The following is a 22,613-nucleotide window of genomic DNA, read 5'->3' as shown; positions in this document are numbered from 1 at the left end:
AAGGATTGAGGGAGTAGTTTAATAAAGGGAAGATGGAACATAAAATAACAAACCCTTGAGGAAAACCGCTAAATTACCACAAGAAAAAACGACCAGGTATTTTCTAAAAAAAATCATTGCCCTTTGGCGGAGAGTTCACCACAATATATAGTAAAAGTAATTTGATAGACATAAAGAGTTTAAACTCAAACACAGAATACAGATTAAAGTACTAGCAATTACAGAAAAGCAATCTCACCTTTCCGATCCAGTCATTGAGTGTTTTCTCTCCTATCAGCAGTTTGACGAGACTGCGGACATATTTGTTGTACTGTGATGTTGTCAGTAGCGGCGCCTGACTCTCGTCATCAGACTTCCCACGTCATCATCGTCACCATTGCCGTCGATGTGTCCCAGCAGTCTGCCAGTGCTCTGTTCCTCTAAGTCATCGGTGAGCTCTGAAAAAACAGACATGTCATTACTGTTGTTTTTCCACTATGCGTTTCCACTTGTGGAAATGTGCTTTTTCATATATTTTTTACAAAAACGGTTTCAGCAGTTCCCATATAAGCTAAGGTTATTAAAGTGTATTTTTCAACAAAGCAAACATAGCTTGTATAATAGTGAAGAAATTTATTATTTGTATAAGAGAAGGATAAATTATATGGTGCATACTAGATGATTATGTACCACTGAGCTACATTCCACCCAACACTTCATTGAGTACAGTCTGCTGATAAAAAGATGAAAAACAGGAGGAGCTACCAGTAGTGTGGGAAGAAACAACAGGAAAACAAACAAGCCTCAAGCCAGCACTGTACCACTGAGCTACATCCCACCCAACACTTCATTGAGTACAGTCTGCTGATAAAAAGATGAAAGACAGGAGGAGCTACCAGTAGTGTGGGAAGAAACAACAGGAAAACAAACAAGCCTCAAGCCATCACTGTACCACTGAGCTACATCCCACCCAACACTTCATTGAGTACAGTCTGCTGATAAAAAGATGAAAAACAGGAGGAGCTACCAGTAGTGTGGGAAGAAACAACAGGAAAACAAACAAGCCTCAAGCCAGCACTGTACCACTGAGCTACATCCCACCCAACACTTCATTGAGTACAGTCTGCTGATAAAAAGATGAAAAACAGGAGGAGCTACCAGTAGTGTGGGAAGAAACAACAGGAAAACAAACAGGAAAAAAGGTATTGTCCATTGAAAAAACCCAAAGAGCCACTTTTAGCCCTCAGTGCTGCTGCAAAATCGATGTGCAACAAAATGTTCTTCATTATTGGTATTTACTTTATTTTTATCAGCACAAAATTGCCATCACAAGATGATGTGAATTTCAATTACCATTCTCTGCTACAGCTATGGTGTGTTCCCCTTCAGTAGGTCCTTTGCGTCCCGACACCTTGGGTGTCCTCGGGGTGTCCTGTGACTTGGGGGTATCGGGATCCGAGTGGACCGGGGACTGTGGCGTCTTGTCGGCAATCTTCGGAGTATCTTCGGCTTCTGTCTCTTCAAGCACCTCGGCTTTCGTTTCGACAACTTCCTTTTCTTCATCTTTCTTCTCTGTGGGACTCTCGGGACCAGACTAAACATGGGAATTTAATTCTTAAATTCATGACTTTATTTTATTTTTAAATTTAGCTATAAATATTAACAAACGTAAGGTTTTTGCTAGATAACTAAATTTTATTTTTTAATTCAATGATGTTGAAGCATGGTGTCCTGTTTATTCATGACAGAGATTAATGAGTAGTGGCTACTGAGGAAGTCATTGTCAAAGTGACCTAACTCCTAAATGATATATTAATTCACAAACTTAAGCCTAAACCTATAGACGTTAAACCTTAGCCTTAACTTAAGCCTTGGCCTACCAGTCAGATATCTTGAACATTGCATTAGGTGAAAACAAAGTAATAAAATCTAATAATAAATTTACACTCACACTTGAAATTAAAAAAAGAAGACTTTTTATTGGTATAGCACATGTTTAATTTTTTTTAATATTTACTCAATAAATTAAATGGATTGGCAAACAGGTGGTAAGTGTGTATTCACGGCTCTACACATAAATTTGCCCATGATTCCCCTTCATTGCAAAACATTAATCCGAAATATGGAGTAAACACAGATTTATCAAACTGAATGAAAAAATTAAAGACCTTTGGAGTTAGGATGTCTTCAATCTCATCCTGGTCGCCCTGAACCACAGACGTGTAGTCCAAATCATACACTGAACTCGCACCCGAGGCTGTCTTCAAGAAGTGGATAGACCAGTCGATCACTCGACCTTAAACATAAAACAAAATCATTACTGTTATATTATATATTGGTAAAAAATTATGATATATTTATAAAACATTTTCACAACAAGTAAAACCCACTTTATTCTTTCTCAGATTATACAGTTCATTGGACAGGTGATGGATGGATAAATGGATGGACAGATGTATGGACACAGACAGACAGATGGACAGATGTATGGACACAGACAGACAGACAGACATATGGATGGATGAGCTGAGAGGGGCAAACCAATGGATGGCCAGAAGGATAATCAGACAGACAGATGGATTAATGGATGGTTGATGAATGTGTGCACTAAACTAAAGTTTATCAAGACTGACCATGCATAAACACAAAATCATTTCCAACCCATCCTCATACATGTCCATTTGTGGACAACCAATAAAAACAGTCAAAGAGTTTAAAACAAAAACTCCACGGACACGTATCACTACATACAGACAGATAGATGGATTAATGGATGGTTGATGAATGCGTGCACTAAACTAAAGTTTATCAAGACTCACTGTGCATAAACACAAAATCATTTCCTACCCATCCTCGTACATGACCATTTATGTACAACCCACAAAAACAGTCAAGAGTTTAAAACAAAAACCTTCATGAACACCTATCACTACAAACCTCTAAGCCCATCAATGGAGTCGATGACCAATGGGATGCCACGTTCCCGCAGACAGTTTGGCCAGTGAACGGTGAGCATGACTCGTCGGAAGTTGTGGTGGTAGGCTCCCAGGTAGGTGGAGAATGCTGAGGCCATGGCGCAGCCACCAGGGACCGCCACCAGTCGGCGGTTGTACGAGTCGTAGATCTGCTGAGACCGCTGTCTCTCGTTCTTCAGAATCTGAAACACAACAACACTTGTGAATTAATTATATAGTGAAAGTTAAATTTGTTTTGTTTAACGACACCACTAAAGCGCACTGACATATTGATCATTAATCAATGGTCAATGGATGTCTAACATTTGGTAATTCTGACTACATCTGCTACATTTTTCCATTAGTAACAAGATATCTATTATATTCACTTCCCAACAGACAAGACAGCATTTACCACTACATGTACCATGGTCTTTGATATCGCAGTTGTAGCGCATTGGATAAGACAGGAAAAAACACATTAAGAGAAAGGGTTCATCAAGGGGTTCAATTTTACAACCCATGCACCTCAGGTTAGCACTGTATGGACAGAGCTAGATTCCACCCCAAACTAAAGATAAATGTTGATGGCATACTGAACAACGAAAGAAAGACAAATATGTTAATGATTTGTTTTTCATGCTGCAGAAAAAAATAGATCTGTTTAAACTGCATTGGTAAAAAAAAAAAAAAAATTAAATCTCTGCTTTTGCATTCGTATACTGAATCAACAGACCTCCTGAACCTATAGTCTACGTTTTGTTACTGACCCCCTGAACCTATATTTGTATTATTCTAATAACTTAATCTTCAAAGTTGTGTTCTTGTATTTAAACTTACCCTTCTAAGCTGGGCCGCTGTCTCAAGTGTTTTCTTCATTTTGATGGTTTTCTCTTCCTGTCCATTCTTGTCAATAGTTGCCTCTTCAAATCCACGGGCAAGATCTGCCAGTCTCAGATCCAAGGCCTGGTAAGAATATGGTAATATTTTGTCATTACTTTTATTACTTATTATATTGATGGCAATATCTTTTAAAATGATAATAATTTGCACAATTTATATAGCTATTCAACATACAGGTTTGACTTCAAATTCTTTACTTTTTAAAAGTATCTGAATCCTTTAAATACCATTCACACCGATTTTGGGGGAATGAATTAATGGTGAAGCCACAGTATTTCCATTTTGATACAGGACCATTTGACAGGGCCGAACTCCACTCTTGCTGTCAGCTGAACTATCTTGGTATTCAACCTGTAGTAGCTGATAGTTAATCATCCCCATATGGGCTCATACACTTGGGAAATTCCTATCAAGCTAATACATGGGGCACAAGAAGGGAAAGGAAAAGGAAAATGGAAAAAGAAAATAAGGGAAAGATGAATGAAAAGGGAAGGAAGGGAAAAGTAAAGAAGATAATGGAAGAGAAATGGAAGAGGAAAGTGAAAAAGAAAAAAGAGAGAGAATGTTTGTTTAAGGCATCAGCAGACTGCTTAAGAGACGAAACTCGATACCACTACAAAATGATATGAAAGTAAAATGAGATGTCACTAGTGAGATGCCAGTACATAGAGGTGACTTAACAGTATAGAAGATAACAGCAGTAATATGACAGTATAGTAAGATGACAGAGGTGAGATGACAGTATAATGAGATGACTACACTAGTTACAGTAGTAGCGAGATGACAGTTGTAATGATATGACATTAAAGTGAGATGACCTAGTGAGACAACAGTACAGTAATATGACAGTATAGTAATATTATACAGTATAATGATGACAGTACAATGACAGAGATGACAGTATAGCAATATGACAGTAGTAGTGAGATGACAACAGTATAGTGAGATGATGACAGTATAGTGAAATGACGACAGTATTGAGACAACAGTTTAGTAAGATGACAGAAGTGAGATGACAGTATAGTGAGACAACAGTATAGTGACATGACAGCATAGAGATATGACAGTATAGTGAGATAACAGTATAGATATATGACAGTATAGTGAGATGACAGTATAGATATATGACAGTATAGATATATGACAGTATAGTGAGATGATAGTATAGAGATGACACATTGACAGTATAGTGAGATAACTGTATAGAGATATGACAGAATAGTGAGATGACAGTATAGAGATATGACAGTATAGTGAGATAACAGTATAGATACGACAGTATAGTGAGATGACAGTATAGAGATATGACAGTATAGTGACATGACAGTATAGTGAGATGACAGTATAGAGTATAGATATATGACAGTATAGTGAGACAACAGTATAGAGATATGACAGTATAGTCAGATGACAGTATAGTCAGATGATAGTATAGTGAGACAACAGTATAGAGATATGACAGTATAGTGAGAGGACAGTACCTTTCTCTTGCTCTCGAGAGTGTTCATCTTCTGCTCGGCACTGTCCACAGCCTGCATTGTCTCGTCCACTTTGGAGTGCAGCGGCTTCACCTTGGAGATCATCATGCGGTGGTACCTAGTGGAAAACAAGCACAATTAACACAACATTCACACAAACATTTAATTTGGGAAATCAGTTTCATAATAATACATTTTATTGTTCGTGCGACTCAACAGCAGCGGTTCTATAAATCACTTGTGGGTTTTTGTTTTGTTTTTAAATAGTATAGCTTATTAAAAAAACAAGCTAGGATTAATTTCTTAAACTGGACAGATTACACAAAAACAATTTTCACAAAGTAATTAAATTGTAAGAGCAACAAGCACCGATATGAAAGGGTTAATACTTAATACCAATTAACAAGGACTCCTCAATACATTTATTTGAATAGTCACACATGCTCATGAATTAATCTAACTTAATTTATTTTAACTTTATATTTTGTATTATATCCAATCACAATTTTAACACTGTCTTGGGCACACATCTAACTTATCTGAGCTGTTTGTCCAGGACAGTGGGCTAGTCAGAGAGAAGCTGGTGTATAGTGGCCTTACACCTCCCCAGCGAGCCATTAAAACTCATTTTGGGTGGGAGACAGTACCAAAGATGAGAACCCAGTACCCTCCAGCCTTCAGGATGATGGCTTAGCTACTGTGCTGTCAATGCCAAAATGAATCTGTATGCATTACTATTAACTTCTCTTTCAAGAGGTCAGAATTACTACCCAATTAACAGTAAATATTGCTTACTTGACAACTCCTCGGACCCAGCTACACAACGATGCACAGGCGGTGTTGGAAGTCTTGCGTTTCAAGACCTCGGGATCAAAGGCGGCTTTCTTGAGGTATGGCTCCACCAGGTCAAGGGTAGTCTCGGGCAGCTGGGTGTCATCAAACATCATCAGCTCCTCTATAAATCTGAGAAAACAAGAAAACACATCAAGTAGACTGATCATATACCTTTTATGATAACTGTTGGAACATTTCAGAACAAAGTGTGTGGCATATTTTGTGGTTAGAGAGAGAGGTGCATGTATGCTGCAGAGAACTGTATTATTTGATTTTCAAATTTTAGTTGTTGTTTTTTTCAAAATGAAACATGTTTGCTAATTGACAGCTTAAACTGTTAAGTTTGTAGATTAAAAGACACCAAATACTGCTTTCTGTTTTTTATACATCAAATATTGATCCTTTTAGTTATTACATTACCGAAACACTACATTTATGTTACTTCTGTCTCACCTTTCAAGGTTTGCCATCTGTCTTTTTGCTCCCTTCTGCCATGTTAAATCTGCTGAGGGTGACTTCACTAAAAATAAATTATTAACTGTATGAAGCCAACCTAAAAAATATCACTTTTTTATCACAAATAATCAAAATCATTTGACCTCACATAATTTTTCAGCCAATGTATAATTTAAAACTAAAATTTTAAAAATTAAAGAGATACTGAGATCAATGCTCCAGTGCAGTCGGGGGAAAAAACAGACAGACACAAATAGACAAGCCTAAAATTATTCATCATTCAACAGAATGGTATTTTTATGTGTGGTGGGGTCATTTCATATAGGCCCAATGAATGTTGACAAAGCTAGATAAAGTCTTCCATTTAAAATTAATTACTTTTTTTTAAATATGGGAACCTTTGCATGGTCTTGAATAGTAAGGAGCTGAGCTTTTCATAAAAAAAAATAAGAACAGTAACATTTTTAATGGCACTAAAATCCAGACTAATTATTCCAATGAGCTCTATCCAGTGCTATTTTTGATTTAGTAAACTAGTAAACTAGTAAACTAGTAAACTAGTCTGGGAGTGGCAGTCCTCTTTGTGGCAATGCAAGAAGGATGAAATATCCAATAAAGGATTTCCTCAGGTCAGGTCAGGTCAGGTCAGGTCAGAGTGTTTAACGTGCACATTCAGAGCAAGCTGTTGTAATGCACATCTGTCCTGGGCACAAGAGCCGGCCTCGGCCCAGGACAGGAAAGGTGGATTTCCTCAGGTCAGGTCAGGTCAGGTCAGAGAGTTTAATGTGTACATTCAGAGCAAGCTGTTGTAGCGCACGCCTGTCCTGGGCACAAGTGCCGGCCTCAGCCGGCTCCTCCGTCCAGGACAGGATAAGGTGAATTTCCTCGAGAGTGACTATTCTTATATAGATGAGTCACTAGACAGCGATTCATAGAGTAAACCACTATTTTGCTAAATGCCCCTTCAACTGCATTGTGCTGATCATGTAGTATGATTTCCATAAAATAAAATAGTTTTTTAGATCTCACATTAAAAAATATTGACTTTTAATAAATCATTGTAATAATTTAAAAGTACATGTATTTTGACTTCACAAATTGTTCTTAAATCACTGTATAAACATATAAAAGCTCACAGATCATGATGATGGCTGCCATGAGATCCTCAATCTCGATGATGGGTTTCGACATGGCTCTCAGCTCAGACAGTTTGTCCACATCCATGTCCTGTACGACCTTCTTTGTGTCGGTGACGATCGCGATCGCCTTGTACACTGCTCTCTCGTGAGCCACCTGGTACTCCGGGAGCAACTGGAATTTAACAAATGAAAACAGTTTTCATATTTAAAAACATATGCTAATGTTTAACAGTAAAAATTGAATAAATCAAATAGAGTACATTGTAGTGAAGCAATTTTATACTAAATTTGTTACTGTTGTTATACATCAATAAATTCACCAAATAAAAATAAAAAAACTATATTTATAATTACAAATTTAAACCTTTGAAGCGTAATTTTTTTTAATTCCCTCCACCGTGGACTCCCAGCAGAAATTTCAGAATTTTTGTTTTCCATTTTCTCTTGGAAATACTGGCAAGAAACTGGCAAGAAACTGCTCAGTGATGTATACCTGTCAACAAAACCTGTAGTGGCCCTAGTCCACTGATATTGTTGATTATTTTCACCAATACCATGACCCCTGCCTGTAATTCGCCCGTCGCCATGCCCACGAACATGCACACTACCAAAATCACCTGCTCCAGAATCTTTATTTACGTCTTTGAATTCATTGTCATTTTCGTAATTGTTAACCAAGCCAACATTTTCATCATCAATTTCATCATTACTTTCAGTTTCAAAGTCGTTTTCATTGCCGTATGTGTCATTATCAAGCTCACTTTCATTGTCGGACATTATGAATGTTAGCGCTTCTTTGGCGTTGACATGCCCACGGTTCATATTTGTGAAAAAATACACTTAAAAACTTCTGTAAATTTACATTCACACAGGCAGACAACTTCCGCTAATACCTATGCTGTAAAACAAAATCTGACTGGTCGAAAATAAAACCGAACTGTTGCCAAACGGTTTGTTTACAAACAAGACCATGTGGAATATACATTAAATGACGTCAAGCAGGATTAGGGTTAGTATAGGTGATATAGAATAAAAGACACATAAATCAGTTTGTTTTGTCCTTGGCATGATTTAGTATCTGTAATGATGACCTATTTTCCTCAAAGATTTTTTGTTTTGTTGCATTTTTTGTTAAATTTTCAGTCACAGTCCAGTAAATCATAAAGAAGAAAATTTGTAATCATAAATAGTGTAAAACATTTTCTTCAATGACAATCATAACTCCAGATTTTATGGATGGGAGTGCAGAGGTTGAAAACATTCATTTTGAAATGCCTGACAGCTCTGTAGTGTTAATATTTAAACATGGCTGGTTATCAATTGGTATATTCTAAGAAATATCAACTGCAGGATCTTTTGTTTTCTAATTGTGTGATGCATATTTTTGTTAATTTTCTAATAACTGTAGGACTTACTACAACAGGATGTGTTTTTTCCTCTCTTTTTTCTTCTATTTTTTGTCTTTAGTTTCTTGTTTGATTGGGATTCATTTGACTCTTAAGTACTTTTGAAACCGGCCTCGGTGGCATAGTGGTTAGGCCATCGGTCTACATGTACTGGGTTCGGATCCCAGTCGAGGCATGGGATTTTTAATCCAGATATCGACTCCAAACCCTGAGTGAGTACTCCGCAAGGCTCAATGGGTAGGTGTAAACCACTTGCACTGACCAGTGATCCATAACTGGTTCAACAAAGGCCATGGTTTGTGCTATCCTGCCTGTGGGAAGCGCAAATAAAAGATCCCTTGCTGCTAATCAGAAAGAGTAGCTCATGTAGTGGCGACAGCGGGCTTCCTCTCAAAATCTGTGTGGTCCTTAACCATATGTCTGACGCCATATAACCGTAAATAAAAAATGTGTCGAGTGCATCGTTAAATAAAACATTTCTTTCTTTCTTAAGTACTTTTGGTAAACATATGTAATAATTTTTACAATTTCACCAGATCAACAGCCAATAATTTTCATATTTTGTGCTTTTCTGACCTTTTTCAACTTTTGAATTTTCTCCAGTTGGTTCTTCACGACCTTGACTTGTTGTTCAGTAATGGCTGTGTCTTGGCCAATCTGTGACAAAATCTTGATTGTACCCTGGATATTAAAAAATATATATATACAATGTATGTTTGTTAAAAACATGAAAATTACAGTACTTTATAACATATACATGTATGTATATATATCCAGTATAATTTAAGAATTGATCTTTTTCTTTTTACACTGTTTAATTTAATAGCTGGCTGGTACTGAGAAAAACTAATTTTCATTGAAATGATCTTCTTATAGTGTGAATATGTACATCGTGACAAGACAGAATAGAATTGTAGTTTTTTTGTATAATTTAGTGGCTGTTATAAATATGCACATCATATGAAGAGGACAATGACTCTTGTATATATTCCCACAGACTTACACTATCTCTCACTCAGTCTAACATCACTTCTAATCATGCACAGAGATCAATTAATTTGTTTTTCTTCTTCTTTTTTTCCCCTTCTTCCTTTTTCAACTTTATTGAATTTTCAGAAAATGTTTTTATTTTTAAAAAGGTAGTGCAAGATCTTACAGCTTTCCTCTCCTGCAGGACAACCATCTCGTGCTTGAGCTATTTTTACAATTTAAAAAAATATTAATAAAATAAAATAAAAACATGGCGTGAGATCTCACAGCTTTCCTCTCCTGCAGGACGACCATCTCGTGCTCAAGCTGTTTCTTCAGCTTGATGGCCACCTCGTTCTCTTTACGGATCGTCTGCAGGGTCTTCGTCGCGGTCTGCTGAACCTCGTTCACCAGCTGGTGGCGGACACGGGCCAGCGATATGAATCTGAAAACGATACATCATTCATTTCAACTTATTTTCGTGCTTACATGTATATCCAATTACGGTTCAAGCATGCTGTCCTGGACACATACCTCAGCTATCTAGGCTGTCTGTCCAAAGTAAAATAAAGTTTGTTTTGTTTAATGACACCACTAGAGCACATTGATTTATTAATCATCAGCTATTGGATGTCAAACATTTTGTAATTGTGATATAATAGTCCCAGAGAAACCCACTACATTATTCCATTAGTAGCAAGGGATCTTTTATATGCACCACTCAACAGACAGGATAGCACATACCACAGCCTTTGATATGCCGGTCGTGGTGCACTGGCTGGAATGAGAAATAGCCCAATGGCCCCACCGACGGGGATCGATCCCAAACTGACCACGCATCAAGCAATCACTTTACCACTGGGCTATGTCCCACCCCTAGGCTCTGTCTGTCCAGGACAGAGGGTTACGTGCTAGTGGTTAGAACACAACACACATCCACTCAGTATATGATCCACAACAGGAGCTTTTCTTTGAAGTCATGAAGCACAGCACCCCAGGTAGATGGTCATACCAAGTGTAAAATAACTTCATCAGGTAACTTCCACGAAGCAATCTTAGCACTAAGATCACCTTAAGTGCATAACTACCTATGCATTTAAGGTGATCTTATCACTAAGATCACCTCATGAAACGGGACCATGTTTATGTTCCCTCAGCTCTAACCCTAACCCTAAGTTTAAAACATTCATCTGAGGGAACATAGAGCTGACCCCCATGGAACAGAGTCCAGAGCAACAAAAATTATAAAACAGGGTCTTCTTTAGACAGACAAAAAGAGAACTTTTAAACTAAAACTATTTCTCAGTTATAACAATAATATAGATGCAAATGGACACCAAGGACTAATATAACATGTTTACAACAAGTACTATGCTTTCCACATATTGTTAAATAACAAACAAGACATAATGTACACCCCTATGTACTCCACAATTTGTTCCAAATTTCCTTTAGTTTGTGTCATGTAAATTTTATGTTAAAAAAAAAAGATAAACATATTACCAGAATAATAATTTAAAAAATTTGACACACACACATCAATGCTCTTGCTATTAATATGGCTTGTAGACCTAATATTATTTATTATTATTTTTAATATTATTGATAGAAGCGACCAGCTGTGTATCTAGAATTTGGAAAATTCCTGAAGTTATGAATAATAAAATTAATGACTTCACATGAAATATATTTCTTACACACCCATTGTTGAGAACACCATGCATATGTTTGATAACACATGGGTTGTTAACACACGTACATACATGTGTTAACAATTTCAAGACATATGACTGGCTGCTCCTAGGTGATGACCAAGTCACTAGTGCCATGCAATCATTGAAAAACAATACAGTGGAAATAGATGACACTGTGACGTATAGTTAACCTGACAATCATGTGTCTATGACGCTTAAGTTAGCTACAAGTGCAACGGCTATAAATAACTTTTAGTTGAAAAAGATGTTAAACTTTCAGGGATGAAAGTGACTTTTCCCAAAAAGGGCTGAAATAATTTTACCAAATTATGGATATGTCTTTGGCCGAGGACGCGCTGGCGTAGACATGCTGGCTTTTACTCGCAAGCTTTTTCAAGTGTGATTTGCCTTTTCCGCCGTATTTCACCCTGTCATTGCACCAAGCACAAACGGCAACACCAGGTTGACCGATTTTGCGAACCCACTCGCATTCGCAAATACCACCATTTTGTCCAACATGACGCGACCAATGTATACGATCTGCGCATTGGTCTCGCGCAGATGATACTTTCATCCCTGAACTTTGCTTAAAACCTGGTTTTTGAGGCTATGTAAGAATTAGAATAATACATTTGTGTCTGTTAGATACCATTTATCTCACAACTCGTTTAAAAACGTATAAAACTCACTTTCGCTCGTTAAATACAATTTTAAAACAACTTGTTAGATAAATGGTATCTAATGGCCACTCATGTATTATTCTCTATATATCTGCATGTCACTAAAAAAACACCCTACAATTAGACAATTGACCACATGAACTTACTTTTCGACAAACTTCTCGAAGGACGTGTTTGTGATATGTCTGTACTCTCCGGAGTTGCTCTCTCCTCCATCCTGCTGTCGGAGAACCAAGTGCATGGACGCCAGCATGTGGGCAATGTTCTCACGCTGTATCTCAGTCATCCAGTCAACACCTAGTAGACAATATTAAACAGATGTTAGTGATTACAGGACGCCAGCATGTGGGCAATGTTCTCATGCTGTATCTCTGTCATCCAGTCAACACCTAGTAGAGAATATTAAACAGATGTTAGTGATTACAGGACGCCAGCATGTGGGCTATGTTCTCAGTAGAGAATATTAAACAGATGTTAGTGATTACAGGACGCCAGCATGTGGGCTATGTTCTCACGCTGTATCTCAGTCATCCAGTCAACACCTAGTAGACAATATTAAACAGATGTTAGTGATTACAGGACGCCAGCATGTGGGCAATGTTCTCACGCTGTATCTCAGTCATCCAGTCAACACCTAGTAGACAATATTAAACAGATGTTAGTGATTACAGGAGGCCAGCATGTGGGCAATGTTCTCACGCTGTATCTCAGTCATTCAGTCAACACCTAGTAGACAATATTAAACAGATGTTAGTGATTACAGGATGCCAGCATGTGGGCAATGTTCTCACGCTGTATCTTTGTCATCCAGTCAACACCTAGTAGACAATATTAAACAGATGTTAGTGATTACAGGACGCCAGCATGTGGGCTATGTTCTCACGCTGTATCTCAGTCATCCAGTCAACACCTAGTAGACAATATTAAACAGATGTTAGAGATTACAGGAGGCCAGCATGTGGGCAATGTTCTCACGCTGTATCTCAGTCATCCAGTCAACACCTAGTAGAGAATATTAAACAGATGTTAGTCATTAAAGGACACTAGGATGTGGGCAATGTTCTCACGCTGTATCTCAGTCATCCAGTCAACACCTAGTAGAGAATATTAAACAGATGTTAGTCATTAAAGGACACTAGGATGTGGGCAATGTTCTCACGCTGTATCTCAGTCATCCAGTCAACACCTAGTAGAGAATATTAAACAGATGTTAGTCATTAAAGGACACTAGGATGTGGGCAATGTTCTCACGCTGTATCTCAGTCATCCAGTCAACACCTAGTAGAGAATATTAAACAGATGTTAGTCATTAAAGGACACTAGGATGTGGGCAATGTTCTCACGCTGTATCTCAGTCATCCAGTCAACACCTAGTAGAGAATATTAAACAGATGTTAGTCATTAAAGGATGCCAGCATGTGGGCAATGTTCTCACGCTGTATCTCTGTCATCCAGTCAACACCTAGTAGAGAATATTAAACAGATGTTAGTCATTAAAGGACGCCAGCATGTGGGCAATGTTCTCACGCTGTATCTCTGTCATCCAGTCAACACTTAGTAGAGAATATTAAACAGATGTTAGTGATTAAAGGACGTCAGCATGTGGGCAATGTTCTCACGCTGTATTTCTGTCATCCAGTCAACACCTAGTAGAGAATTTTAAACAGCTATTACAAATTTTCATGAGTTCAAGGACAAGAAGTTTGTTCATTTGTTTTGTTTAACGACACCACTAGAACACATTGATTTATTAATCATCGGCTATTGGATGTGAAACACATGGTCATTTTGACAGTTATGGAGACTAAACCCACTACATATTTCCATTAGTAGCAAGGGATCTTTTATATGCTTCATCCCACAGACAGGATAGCACATATCATGGCCTTTGATATACCAGTCGTGGTACACTGGCTAGAGTGAGAAATAGCCCAATAGGCCCACCAACAGGGATCAATCTTAGACCGGCCGTGCATCAAGCGAGCGTTTAACCACTGGGCTACGTCCCACCCTGAGTTCAAGAACAAAGCCTAGGTGCTTGGTACAGTCTAATAGCCTTACAATGTAGAAAGTAGAAGTCAAAATGAAAAATTGGTTTTCCATATAAATGCTTAGTTAGCATGAGTAACCATCTGGGAGTTCTGTTCCAATTCAATACATTTCTACAAATCGGGACCAATGCTTTAAATCTGAACGACAAAACCATATTCAGATACCAAAATCGTGTCTCTGGACAAGACCGAGACAAAAGGACATTAGGCAAAGAGTACAGGGATATAATTTCAGTAACAAGTCAATACTTGATGTCAACTTACCACGCAGATGATACAGAGAATGTTCAACAAGTTGCAGCTTGGACCAGTGAGGGAACCAGATGAACTTGACGTTCTTTGTGAGGGCAGGATACTCTCGACATCGGCGCTGGAAGTTCACGTCCCCGCTACCAGCTATCAAGCACACACGGAAGTTGTTCCTCACAGTCCTACAAGAAAGCAATCAGTAAAAAAATAACAGTAAATATTCTGTTGACTTAATTATCATTTTAACAGGGATGTGATACTGATTTAAAAATAAAAGCAGTAAATGAAATGTGCTGAGTGTGTCGTCAAATAAAACATTTCCTTCCTTCCTTCCTTCCTTCCTTCCTTCCTAATACAGTGTGTTGACTTATGTTACATTAATGTCCATTCAAATCTACTTTACTTTGTAAAAAAATTTATAAACAAAAATAGCTGAAATCAGATAAAAAGAGGAAAAATCGCATACCAGTTTTAGTGTTAAACATCTGACATACTAATGTATGTTTATCTCAATCCACCATTATCTAGAGGAAGTTGGTTTGGTCCCATCAACATGAGATAACATTTGTTATGTATTATGCACTTCATTTTACTTTTTGTCAGTTACTATAGAGAACTGACCTGACAAAGAAGTTCCAGGCCACGTCCCTGATGTAGGTGAGGCTGGCCTGCGTGACCTCGTGTACTGACCTGACAAAGAAGTTCCAGGCCACGTCCCTGGTGTAGGTGAGGCTGGCCTGCGTGACCTCGTGTACTGACCTGACAAAGAAGTTCCAGGCCACGTCCCTGGTGTAGGTGAGCCCGGCCTGCGTGACCTCATGTACTGACCTGACAAAGAAGTTCCAGGCCACGTCCCTGGTGTAGGTGAGCCTGGCCTGCATGACCTCGTGTACTGACCTGACAAAAAAGGTAAAGGCTACGTCCCTGATGTAGCTGAGCCTGGCCTGCATGACCTCGTGTACTGACCTGACAAAGAAGTTCCAGGCCACGTCCCTGGTGTAGGTAAGCCCGGCCTGCGTGACCTCGTGTACTGACCTGACAAAGAAGTTCCAGGCCACGTCCCTGGTGTAGGTGAGTCTGGCCTGCATGACCTCGTGTACTGACCTGGCAAAGAAGTTACAGGCCACGTCCCTGGTGTAGGTGAGCCTGGCCTGCATGACCTCGTGTACTGACCTGACAAAGAAGTTCCAGGCCACGTCCCTGGTGTAGGTGAGCCCTGGTGTAGGTGAGCCTGGCCTGCATGACCTCGTGTACTGACCTGACAAAGAAGTTACAGGCCACGTCCCTGGTGTAGGTGAGCCTGGCCTGCATGACCTCGTGTACTGACCTGGCAAAGAAGTTACAGGCCACGTCCCTGGTGTAGGTGAGCCTGGCCTGCATGACCTCGTGTACTGACCTGACAAAGAAGTTCCAGGCCACGTCCCTGGTGTAGGTGAGCCCTGGTGTAGGTGATCCTGGCCTGCATGACCTCGTGTACTGACCTGACAAAGAAGTTACAGGCCACGTCCCTGGTGTAGGTGAGCCCTGGTGTAGGTGATCCTGGCCTGCATGACCTCGTGTACTGACCTGACAAAGAAGTTACAGGCCATGTCCCTGGTGTAGGTGAGCCCTGGTGTAGGTGAGCCTGGCCTGCATGACCTCGTGTACTGACCTGACAAAGAAGTTACAGGCCACGTCCCTGGTGTAGGTGAGCCCTGGTGTAGGTGAGCCTGGCCTGCATGACCTCGTGTACTGACCTGACAAAGAAGTTACAGGCCATGTCCCTGGTGTAGGTGAGCCCTGGTGTAGGTGAGCCTGGCCTGCATGACCTCGTGTACTGACCTGACAAAGAAGTTCCAGGCCACGTCCCTGGTGTAGGTGAGCCCTGGTGTAGGTGAGCCTGGCCTGCATGACCTCGTGTACTGACCTGACAAAGAAGTTACAGGCCACGTCCCTGGTGTAGGTGAGCCTGGCCTGCATGACCTCGTGTACTGACCTGGCAAAGAAGTTACAGGCCACGTCCCTGGTGTAGGTGAGCCTGGCCTGCATGACCTCGTGTACTGACCTGACAAAGAAGTTCCAGGCCACGTCCCTGGTGTAGGTGAGCCCTGGTGTAGGTGATCCTGGCCTGCATGACCTCGTGTACTGACCTGACAAAGAAGTTACAGGCCACGTCCCTGGTGTAGGTGAGCCCTGGTGTAGGTGATCCTGGCCTGCATGACCTCGTGTACTGACCTGACAAAGAAGTTACAGGCCATGTCCCTGGTGTAGGTGAGCCCTGGTGTAGGTGAGCCTGGCCTGCATGACCTCGTGTACTGACCTGACAAAGAAGTTACAGGCCACGTCCCTGGTGTAGGTGAGCCCTGGTGTAGGTGAGCCTGGCCTGCATGACCTCGTGTACTGACCTGACAAAGAAGTTACAGGCCATGTCCTTGGTGTAGGTGAGCCCTGGTGTAGGTGAGCCTGGCCTGCATGACCTCGTGTACTGACCTGACAAAGAAGTTCCAGGCCACGTCTCTGGTGTAGGTGAGCCCGGCCTGAGTGACCTCGGTGCGGATGGAGTTGATGATGGTTGTCTGCTCCTCCTGGGTGAACAGGTGGCTGATGGAGCCCGACACGATGAACTCGATGAGGAACACCAGGAAGTCTTCCTTCAACAGCTCGCCCTCGTGGAGCAGCAGCAGAATCTTCTCACCCTGAAACACACAAACATAGATGTATAGAGAATAACACATTAACCTGGGAAAACAAATGATGGTCATTTGCCGATTGGGCATGTGATAGCTCTGCTATGTGGGTAACACTTAATGACTTTCGATATTGTCTTGTTGGTAATCAATTTTATTACATACCTATTCAGTCTTACTATAGTGATAAAGACATTTTGAAATTGTGTGATCTTTTAAATGGGGAATTCCCTTTTTCTTTTTCCTGCAGTTAGCGCCTTTTATTTACTGACGTCATATATGATTTACAAATGACGTCACATCATATTTGAAACATTACACAAGGCTGCCGCAGGGTATGATTCTTAAAATTAAGTTAATCCATGAAAGGAGTTTTGATCATAGATTTCACAAAATGTTGTTATGATGTTAAATTAAAAACGTTTTTGTAAAACATAAAAGAAGGTATGTAATAAATACAGAACTTGACATACAGTGTTTTCTCTTCCTGTTTATTGCACTCGTTTATTTTGCGAAAGAACAAATCACTCGACTGCTACATGGTCTCGTGGTATATATTCTTGCACAAAATAAACTCCGGTGAAAACAACGTATGTCAAGTTCTGTATATATATTGTACCCATAAATATGTAGCTTCCAATAAAGAGTACTGGTAGGTTTTTTGTACTTGTATATAAAGTAGTGGGTCAAAATTGAATTTTATTTACAAATAATTTTGTATGTACAAAAAAAATATTCATAACATTTGCATGATCAGAAATATATTTCATACACACAGACAATACACACAGACATTTATTCATATTCTAAAGAAGAAAAATGTATTCAATATGTTATTTTAATCAGTAAAACACTTTGTTAGTCAAAACATGTTAACAACTGCAGAAAACTCCTAATAATTGTATTAAAACAAATCAATTAAAAACAAAAGAAAGTCTACAAACTTTAGTTCCCGCTCTGGTGTATCCATGCACGAGATCCGCCTTGAATTGCTCCATCTGGTGTTCACGGTCGTGCCACGCGGGGGTGGGGCTGATCTGGTACACGGTGTAGCCACACAGGTGGGCCGCGAGCTTCACGATGATCGTACAACGGCCGGGGCAGCCCTCCGACGTGAGCACTGTGTTGGCCACCTCGTGAGGAGACGGGATCGTCCTGGCCAGGCGACACACTTGTTCAATCACACTCTAGCATGAAATAGTAAAGAATGTTTTTAAACATTGATAATTGCACATTTGCATATTTGCATATACAGACATTAATATTCTTAAAGGGACATTCCTGAATTTGCTGCATTGTAAGATGTTTCCGACTAATAAAATATTTCTACGATTAAACTTACATATTAAATATATTTTCTTGTTTAGAATATCAGTGTCTGTATATTCAATGTGTTTCTGGTCATCTTAATCTTTGTAAGAAGCCCAAATTGGAGTTGGTCTTCAAATAATTTCATACGTACGAAAAAATAATATTGAAATAAAATTAAATTTAACCTCATACAAATATTAGAATGATCAGAAACACGTTTAATATACAGACACTAATATTTTATGCAGAAAAATATATTTGATATGTAATTACAATCGTTAAAAAGTCTCTGTTAGTCAATAACATATTAAAAATTGCAGCAAACTCAGGAATGTCCATTTAACAAGAAAAATGTATTTAATATACATTTTAATCATTAAAAAATGCTTTGTCAATTGAAAATGCCATTATAAATTAAATCTTTATTTTCATCAAAACATTTCTTCAAAAAGGAGTTGGGGTGAATTGTAATTTTTTTCAATTTATATTTTTAGAACCACACTTCAAGCAAAAAAATGGAGTGGGTGTGTTTTTTGGTCAATTAAAAACAATCAGGGGCCAGAACGTCATCCTTAATTGAACAGGTAAAAAGGGACCCATTATCTTGATTGGGGAGGACCTGAACTATTCCTGGGAAAACAATTATCTTGTACAGGTCCTTTATGGGTTGATCGTGTTGTCCTCCTCTAACCCTATCTCTCGAAGACCCCCCCCCCCCCATATCTATTCCTGGAAAGGAAGGAAGGAAATGTTTTATTTAACGATGCACTCAACACTTTTTATTTACGGTTATATGGCGTCGGACATATGGTTAAGCACCACACAGATATTGAGGGAAGAAACCCACTGTCGCCACTTCATGGGCTACTCTTTTCAATGAGCAGCAAGGGATCTTTTATATGCACCATCCCATAAACAGGATAGCATATACCACGGCCTTTGTTATACCAGTGGTGGTGCACTGGCTGAAGCGCCCAATGGGCCCACTGATGGGGGTTGATCCCAAACCAACAGCGCATCAAGCGAGTGCTTTTCCACTGGGCTATGTCTCGCCCGTCTATTCCTGGGATGACTATAACCTTGAACAGGGAATCTTATACTCCTCCTCCTCCCTCTCTATATGACCCCCCCTCCCCCCACCCACATATCAATTCCTGAGACAACCATTACTGTGTATAGGGCCAGCTTGATTCTGGGGTGGATCTTGGTATACTCCTCCATCCCCTCTTCAGAAGACCCCCGCCTCTTGTATCTATTCCTACCTTGTATAGGGCCAGCTTGATTCTGGGGTGGATCTTGTTGTACTCTTCCACCCCCCTCTCTAACAGATCCTTGAGTTCATTGAGAGACGACACGGACTGGTACAGGTCTGTTTTGGCATCCTCCTCCCACCCACCCCAATATCAATGCCTGAAACAACCATTACCTTGTATAGGGCCAGCTTGATTCGGGGGTGTATCTTGTTGTACTCCTCCACCCCCCTCTCTAACAGATCCTTGAGTTCATTGAGGGATGACACAGACCGGTACAGGTCTGTCTTGGCATCCTCCTCGGAAACGTTGGCGCTGTGACGCGAGTCCGTCATCCCTGCCGTCACGATGCCGCTGTCCTGCTCTATCAGGTTGCTGAACGTCACCAGGCGAGGCTTGATCAGCATCTCAATCTACGGAAGAAAGGAATGTTCGTTTTATGACACTCCAGTGTATTGTTATTCAATCAGTGGATGGCTGGGGAATTCACAAAGACTCTCTTAATCAACATCTTTGCAAATCTTTTTGCATTGCACTGTGAGATGACAAAGTTGTGAGAGCTTAGTGAATTAGATCATACAAGAAAGAAATGTTTTATTTTACGATACACTCAACACATTTTATTTACGGTTATATGGCGTCAGACACACAGATATTGAGAGAGGAAACCCGCTGTCGCCAATTCATGGGCTACTCTTTTCAATCAGCATGGGGTCTTTTATATGCACTATCCCACAGACAGGATAGTACATACCACAGCCTTTGATATACCATTTGTGGTGCACTGGCTGGAACGAGAAATAACCCAATGGGCCCACCGACGGGGATCAATCCCAGACCGACCGTGCATCGAGCGAGTGCTTTACCACTGGTCTACATCCCGCCCCTTCAATCAGTGGATGACTGGTGAATTCACAAAGGCTCTTTTAATGAACATTGCATCGTCTTTGCAAATCTTTCTGCATTGCACTGTGAGATGACAAAATTTGTGAGAGTTTAGTGAATTAGACCATACAGAGAAGAAATAAAAGGTCTGGAATGTTTAATGTCACTGAACTGAATCTGTCACATTTAAAAAAAGAAAAGAAAAAAAAGTTTGTTTTGTTTCATTACACCACTAGAGCATACTGAATAACCAATCATCAGCTATTGGATGTCAAACATTTGCTAATTCTGACATGAAATCCAGCACATTTTCCCCATTAGCAGTAAGAAATGTTTTATATGCACTTTCCCACATACAGTACAACATACGCTATAGCCTTTGACATACCAGCTGTGGGACAGTGATTGGGATGGGAAAACCCAGTGAGTCCACCAAGAAGGTTTGATCTTACAACCCAAGCACTTCAGGCTCTACTGACTGAGCTAAATCCCACGCCTATAGAAGAAAGTCAAGCAAAGCCAACAAGACGAAAAAAAATAAAGAAATGTTTTATTTAATGACACACTCAACACATTTTGTTTACAGTTATAAGCATCAGACATATGGTTAAGGCCAACAAGAGGAATGTCACGAAGGTGAAACTGTAATATTTTTTTCAATAAAATAAAGAATATGAACTATTGTTAGTTATGAATCTATACATCTGCATAAGAATAGTAAAAATGATCTGTCACTTAGCCTGGCTATGTCTCAAGGCAAAAGGTCATGAATCTGCATCAAAACCCAATTAGGAAGGAAATGCTTTATTTAACGACGCACTCAACACATTTTATTTACAGTTATAAGCATCAGACATATGGTTAAGACCAACAAGAGGATATTAACTATTGTTAGTTATGAATCTATACATTTGCATAAGAATAGTAAAAATGATCTGTCATTTAGCCTGGCTATGTCTCAAGGCAAAAGGTCATGAATCTGCATCAAAACCCAATTAGGAAGGAAATGCTTTATTTAACGACGCACTCAACACATTTTATTTACAGTTATAAGCATCAGACATATGGTTAAGACCAACAAGAGGATATTAACTATTGTTAGTTATGAATCTATACATTTGCATAAGAATAGTAAAAATGATCTGTCATTTAGCCTGGCTATGTCTCAAGGCAAAAGGTCATGAATCTGCATCAAAACCCAATTAGGAAGGAAATGCTTTATTTAACGACGCACTCAACACATTTTATTTATGGTTACGGTTAAAGATCACATAGATATTGAGGGAGAAAACCTGCTGTCGCCACTTCATGGGCTACTCTTTTTGATTAGCAGCAAGGGATCTTTTATATGCACCATCCCACAGACAGGATAGCACATACCACGGCCTTTCATGTACCAGTTGTGGTGCACTGGCTGGAGCAAGATATAGCCTAATGGGCCCACTGACGGGGATCAATCCCAAACGGACTGCGCATCAAGCGAGCGCTTTACCACTGGGCTACATCCCGTCCTCCCAAGGCAAGAGGCCTCAAACCCCAATTACTGATTCTCTTTAAAGCCGCACGCCCTAGTTCCATCCAGCGAAAATAAATTTTAATTTTGGGTAATCTACAAACCTGTAACACATTTAGATCACGTTTTTATCAAATGGAGTGAAAAAGCAGGTTTTATATTGATAAATACCATGGGAATCCCTATGTTCCAATTG

General features: G+C 39.7%; 1 protein-coding gene across 1 annotated transcript in view; it reads right to left on the bottom strand.

Moving 5' to 3' along the window:
- LOC121386037 (dynein beta chain, flagellar outer arm-like) overlaps positions 1 to 22,613 on the bottom strand; it is a 152,912-nt gene that overhangs the window by 40,798 nt on the left and 89,501 nt on the right. Inside the window, 16 exon segments of the mRNA XM_041516835.1 lie at positions 354 to 437; positions 1,333 to 1,573; positions 2,148 to 2,275; positions 2,917 to 3,136; positions 3,774 to 3,899; positions 5,318 to 5,432; positions 6,110 to 6,277; positions 6,602 to 6,668; positions 7,741 to 7,915; positions 9,726 to 9,830; positions 10,407 to 10,563; positions 12,639 to 12,789; positions 14,808 to 14,974; positions 17,262 to 17,467; positions 18,403 to 18,645; positions 20,196 to 20,432. Coding sequence (XP_041372769.1) covers positions 354 to 437; positions 1,333 to 1,573; positions 2,148 to 2,275; positions 2,917 to 3,136; positions 3,774 to 3,899; positions 5,318 to 5,432; positions 6,110 to 6,277; positions 6,602 to 6,668; positions 7,741 to 7,915; positions 9,726 to 9,830; positions 10,407 to 10,563; positions 12,639 to 12,789; positions 14,808 to 14,974; positions 17,262 to 17,467; positions 18,403 to 18,645; positions 20,196 to 20,432 — 2,590 coding nt within the window.

Source organism: Gigantopelta aegis, chromosome 12 (assembly GCF_016097555.1).
Source record: "Gigantopelta aegis isolate Gae_Host chromosome 12, Gae_host_genome, whole genome shotgun sequence".
Taxonomy (NCBI): Eukaryota; Metazoa; Mollusca; class Gastropoda; order Neomphalida; family Peltospiridae; genus Gigantopelta; species Gigantopelta aegis.
The sequence above is the reverse complement of the archived record's forward strand: the minus strand, read 5'-3'. Positions and strand labels throughout refer to the sequence as shown.